Genomic DNA, 6146 nt, shown 5'->3' with positions numbered 1-6146 from the left:
TGTAGTATTTTTCAAAACCTGGACCAAAAATAAAATAAAAAAAATGGATAAATATATTAGTAAATAAATATATTAGTGACATATCACCATATTGAAATGTTCTATTATATATAAAATACAACACTTTATTTCATTTATGTTTTTGTCTTTCTCTTTTTGTACACAAAGTATCCAAAAATATACTGATAGATCCCTTCCGTTTCCATGGGGATCGTGTTCTGATAGAAAAAAATATAAAATAAAAATTCAGCTCAGTATGCATTCGAAGAAAAACAAAAAACAATCATCAAAACAGAAAAAGGACACATAAAAAGAATAATAAAATCACCCAACCAAAATGTTTCAGGGATGTTTCATAGATTTAGAAGTGTTATATTTCATTATACTGGTCATCGCCATAGTTATATTGTTCTGATTACTTTTTCCGTTGAGTTTCAGCAAAAGTGCTGGTTGGTTGTGATTTAGTCATTTTCAGCTCAGGCTGTAGCCTGGAATGCAGAAATGTTTTACAATGTTTGTTTTTGAAGGGAAACATTTGTGGGCACAGTGTTCAGTCTGGTTTAACCAGGCTATAGGGGACTGTTCAGTCTGGTTTAACCAGGCTACAGGGGACTGTTCAGTCTGGTTTAACCGGGCTATAGGGGACTGTTCAGTCTGGTTTAACCAGGCTACAGGGGACTGTTCAGTCTAGTTTAACCAGTCTACAGGGGACTGTTCAGTCTGGTTTAACCAGGCTACAGGGGACTGTTCAGTCTGGTTTAACCAGTCTACAGGGGACTGTTCAGTCTGGTTTAACCAGGCTACAGGGGACTGTTCAGTCTGGTTTAACCAGTCTACAGGGGACTGTTCAGTCTGGTTTAACTGGGCTATAGGGGACTGTTCAGTCTGGTTTAACCAGTCTACAGGGGACTGTTCAGTCTGGTTTAACTGGGCTATAGGGGACTGTTCAGTCTAGTTTAACCAGGCTACAGGGGACTGTTCAGTCTAGTTTAACTGGGCTATATGGGACTGTTCAGTCTAGTTTAACTAGGCTATAGGGGACTGTTCAGTCTGGTTTAACCAGGCTACAGGGGACTGTTCAGTCTAGTTTAACTAGGCTATAGGGGACTGTTCAGTCTGGTTTAACCAGGCTACAGGGGACTGTTCAGTCTAGTTTAACTAGGCTATAGGGGACTGTTCAGTCTAGTTTAACTAGGCTATAGGGGACTGTTCAGTCTGGTTTAACCAGGCTAAAGTATTAGCGTGAGAAGCTGTCTCCAAAAACACATTAGAAAACGAGGTATGGGTAAATACGGGGCTGTAATCTATAGATTGTCCATGATTTTTGACTGCATACGATTCCAACATGTTCTTGTAAAGCAAAACCTAGTGAATTGGGTTTAGATTGACGCAGGAGGAACAGAAGGCATCAAATAACGCAAGCTTAATGTATTAGGTTATTTGATGATCTAAAGATCTAAGAATAAACTTCAACCGATCCACAGGAGGTAGTGAATGAAGAGCACACGACTAACCCTTTTTGAGACCTGACTTCATAAAGGCACAACTGAAGTAAATGGAATAGATGGACTCATCTCATAACTGGTTCAGAGTGTTACTACCGTCGATCAGTCACATGACATTTTAAAGGTTGTTGTTTTATAAGTGCTTCCAACTATTTAGAAAAATACTATGTGGATCAATAGGTTTATTCAATTCAATGTTTACCTCGGACGCAATACAGTCTCCTTGCACATGTCCACTGAGCCTCCATGTATTCAAATACAGTAAGAACTCAAATATATTGGAGGATATATACAGTACCAGTCAAAAGTTTGGACACACCTACTCATTCAAGGGTTTTTCTTAATTTTTTTACTGTTTTCCACATTGTAGAATAATAGTGAAGACATCAAAACTATGAAATAACACACATATAGTCATGTAGTAACCCAAAAAGTGTTAAACAAATCAAAATATATTTTATATTCTTCAAAGTAGCCACCCCTTGCCTTGATGATAGCTTTGCACACTCTTGGCATTCTCTCAACCAGCTTCACCTGGAATGCTTTTCCAACAGTCTTGAAGAAGTTCCCTCATATGCTGAGCACTTGTTGGCTGCTTTTCCTTCACTCTGCGGCGATCCAACTCTTCCCAAACAATCTCAATTAGGTTGAGGTTGGGTGATTGTGGAGGTCAGGTCATCTGATGCAGCACTCCATCACTCTCCTTGGTCAAATAGCCCTTACACAGCCTGGAGGTGTGTTTAGGGTGATTGTCCTGTTGAAAAACAAATGATTGTCCCACTAAGCGCAAACCAGATGGGATGGCGTATCGCTGCAGAATGCTGTGGTAGCCATGCTGGTTAAGTGTGCCTTCAATTCTAAATAAATCACTGACAGTGTCACCAGCAAAGCACCATCACACCTCCTCCATGCTTCACGGTGGGAACCACACATGCGGAGATCATCCGTTCACCTACTCTGGGTCTCACAAAGACACCCCGGTTGGAACCAGAAATCTCAAATTTGGGCCAAGCAGTTCCACCAGTCTAATGTCCATTGCTTGTGTTTCTTGGCCCAAGCAAGTCTCTTCTTCTCATTGGTGTCCTTTAGTAGTTGTTTCTTTGCAGCAATTTGACCATGAAGGCCTTATTCACACAGTCTCCTATGAACAGTTGATGTTATGAGAGATGTGTCTGTTACTTGAACTCTGTGAAAAATGTATTTGGGCTGCAATTTCTGAGGCTGGTATCTCTAATTAACTTATCCTCTGCAGCAGAGGTAACTCTGAGTCTCCCTTTCCTGTGGTGGTCCTCATGAGAGCTAGTTTCATCATAGCTCTTGATGGTTTTTGTGACTGCACTTGAAGAAACTTTCAAAGTTCATTCTTAAAATATTCTGTATTGACTAACCTTCACGTCTTAAAGTAATGATGGACTGTTGTTTCTCTTCGCTTATTTGAGCTGTTCTTGCCATAATATGGACTTGGTCTTTTACCAAATATGGCTATCTTCTGTATACCACCCCTACCTAGTCACAACACAACTGATTGGCTCAAACTAATTAAGAAGGAAAGAAATTCCACAAATGAACTTTTAAACAAGGCACACCTGTTAATTTAAATTCATTCCAGGTGACTACCTCACGAAGCTGGTTGAGAGAATGCCAAGTGTGTGCAAAGCTGTCACCAAGGCAAAGGGTGGCTACTTTGAAGAATCTCAAATATAAAATATATTTTGATTTGTTTAACACTTTTTTGGTTACTACATGATTCCATGTGTTATTCCATAGTTTTGACGTCTTCACTATTATTCTATAAATGTAGAAAATAGTAAAAAATAGGGAAAAACCCTTGAATGACATAGGCGTGTCCAAACTTTTGACTTGTACTGTATAACACATTTAATCTCCTGGGATGTTGGATCCAAGTGAGAATTCAGGGAAAGGGATTGACTGACCGAGCGGCACCAGGCTTCTTTTTAAGGCCGCAGGTTTGTTCGGTAAATGTTTGGTCGTGAAAACTGTTATGTTCCCAAAGTTGAATGAATTATGAATTATCATGGCTTTCCTCCAGTTATTACATAGTAATTCTGTATATAATATTTTGCTACAATGTTTAAGATAAGGGCACCCCTGGTGAGCTATAGCTGCTGGTAGATTGGATATGGAAAGGAGACAATATCCTTGCTGGTGGACAACGATAGGGTTGTGTAATAGATGATGGGGTTAGAGGTCAGGGGTCAGGGGTGAAGAGCAGACGACATGGTTCATGTCCTTTCTGAGCCGAGCGAAGCTCCACCCACGCTGCTGTTCTGGTGGCAGACCTACCTTTAGGTTCAAATAGAATTTGAAATATTTCACATACTTGAGCATTTGCATATTTTATCCTTACTGGAGTGCACGCCAGATGGGCGGGGTTTACATTTTTTAGGACTATACCATTGGTCCCATGGAGCCAGGTAAGCTGAATCAAGCACAGCTACAGTATTTGAAATATGTCAAATACAGTTTGAACCCAGGTCTGTGTGGAGGGCCCCTCCCATCCTTCACTGGCCACCAAACCAGCGCTCAGGTCAAACATACTACGTAACCACTGGCAACATGAGAAATGACATGAGCAAAACAAAAATAGCTTGTAATAACATAGATCAGTCTGGTTCTTTCTTTTAACGATGAAAAACACAATTACAAAAAAAAACCACAAAACAAACTAAATGTGATGGAAACAGCTGCCATTACTGACTGAACCAACACAAGTCCCCATAGCCTCTAATGACCTCTCAGGATGACCTTTCAGGATGCTCACTGCTTGTAGGTCCAGCTAAGAAAATAACTGTTCTCCCCTAATGATACGTTTCTTGTCTCTTTCTGTAGCTCTGAGTACCTTAGTAAAACCCACGCCGATGGGAAACATTTCTGAATCTGATTTGAGTTAGGCTGGAAAGAGCAAGAAACCTCCATGCATGGGTGTCATACATGATCCAATGCTTGTCTACATTCTGTATCTACACAAATAAAGGACTTTAAGGATATTAAGTATTACTGAGTAGTACCTCATAGTATAATTGATTAAGTACTCAATCAACCACTCAAGGAATCAGACATCCAATATGCCCATGTGATTTCTAATGAGGGAGATAGTTGGGGAATTTCCTGATGTGAATCGAGGCTCAAGCCCTGAGCAGTGATCATTCCTTGTGGTCACTAAGGCAACCTGGGAACTTGTTGGTATTGAATTATTCCTGTAATTTTACAAAACAAAATAAAAACAACAACAAAAACCATTCCCAGCATCTCCCAGTCAGTCGCCATCTTGAAACACAATCACTAAGCAACAACAAAACTCCCATTAAACACATTGAAATACTGGAATTCAACAATGAATTAGAGCAATTTCAGGTCCATACATGACTTGTGCTTATTGTTTGAATTGATGGTCAAAATAAATAAACTTCAAAACAATCAGAATCTCATAGACTCATTTTGATCGTTGTGGGGACAGACGGAACTGAGCACTGACTGGGGGATTCTGGGAAGTGTAGTCTGAATGCAGCTATTAAATGTGGAATTATTTGGAAGACTTGAGAAACATGGCCGTGCGATGATGCGTTTGTCCGTTCCGGCTCCTGTGTACGTAGCAGCGTGAAGTTGGGGATGCAACTCGCGAGTCCTCACACGCCGGACTCCTCCTCGGATCCTGGAGGTAGAGAAAAAGACGACAGGTTTATTTACCTCTCCAACGCACAGAGCCATGACACACAGGATGTCAGGAAGAACGACACACATGGGGCTCTTCCTCAATTCCTCTCTCCTCATCTTCTTTCCCAAAATGCAATTCATTCAACTTCCCTCCAATTAGGTTGATACGGAGGTGAGGAGATGGAATGCAAAGAAGCACGGAAAGACAAATTGAGCTTAAGACATAAAAATGATGACCTTAGAGAATATCATTCCTATGGGGAAAACTATGACCTAAGATAATACCATTCCTATGGGGAAAACTATGACCTAAGATAATACCATTCCTATGGGGAAAACTATGACCTAAGATAATACCATTCCTATGGGGAAAACTATGACCTAAGATAATACCATTCCTATGGGGAAAACTATGACCTAAGATAATACCATTGCTATGGGGAAAACTATGACCTAAGATAATACCATTCCTATGGGGAAAACGATGACCTAAGATAATACCATTCCTATGGGGAAAACTATGACCTAAGATAATACCATTCCTATGAGGAAAACGATGACCTAAGATAATACCATTCCTATGGGGAAAACTATGACCTAAGATAATACCATTCCTATGGGGAAAACTATGACCTAAGATAATACCATTCCTATGAGGAAAACGATGACCTAAGATAATACCATTCCTATGAGGAAAACGATGACCTAAGATAATACCATTGCTATGGGGAAAACTATGACCTAAGATAATACCATTCCTATGAGGAAAACGATGACCTAAGATAATACCATTCCTATGGGGAAAACTATGACCTAAGATAATACCATTCCTATGAGGAAAACGATGACCTAAGATAATACCATTCCTATGAGGAAAACGATGACCTAAGATAATACCATTCCTATGGGGAAAACTATGACCTAAGATAATACCATTGCTATGGGGAAAACGATGACCTAAGATAA

General features: G+C 40.0%; 1 protein-coding gene across 1 annotated transcript in view; it reads right to left on the bottom strand.

Annotated features, from left to right (window-relative positions):
- Positions 1–4286: 4286 nt before the first annotated feature.
- The window catches only part of rnf43 (ring finger protein 43), a 198364-nt gene continuing 196504 nt past the window's right edge, over positions 4287–6146 (bottom strand). Inside the window, exon 8 of the mRNA XM_020465150.2 lies at positions 4287–5178. Coding sequence (XP_020320739.2) covers positions 5153–5178 — 26 coding nt within the window. The 3' untranslated portion in view covers positions 4287–5152. The remainder of the gene's footprint in view (positions 5179–6146) is intronic.

The sequence above is a fragment of the Oncorhynchus kisutch genome, linkage group LG28, assembly GCF_002021735.2.
Source record: "Oncorhynchus kisutch isolate 150728-3 linkage group LG28, Okis_V2, whole genome shotgun sequence".
Lineage (NCBI taxonomy): Eukaryota > Metazoa > Chordata > Actinopteri > Salmoniformes > Salmonidae > Oncorhynchus > Oncorhynchus kisutch.
The sequence above is the reverse complement of the archived record's forward strand: the minus strand, read 5'-3'. Positions and strand labels throughout refer to the sequence as shown.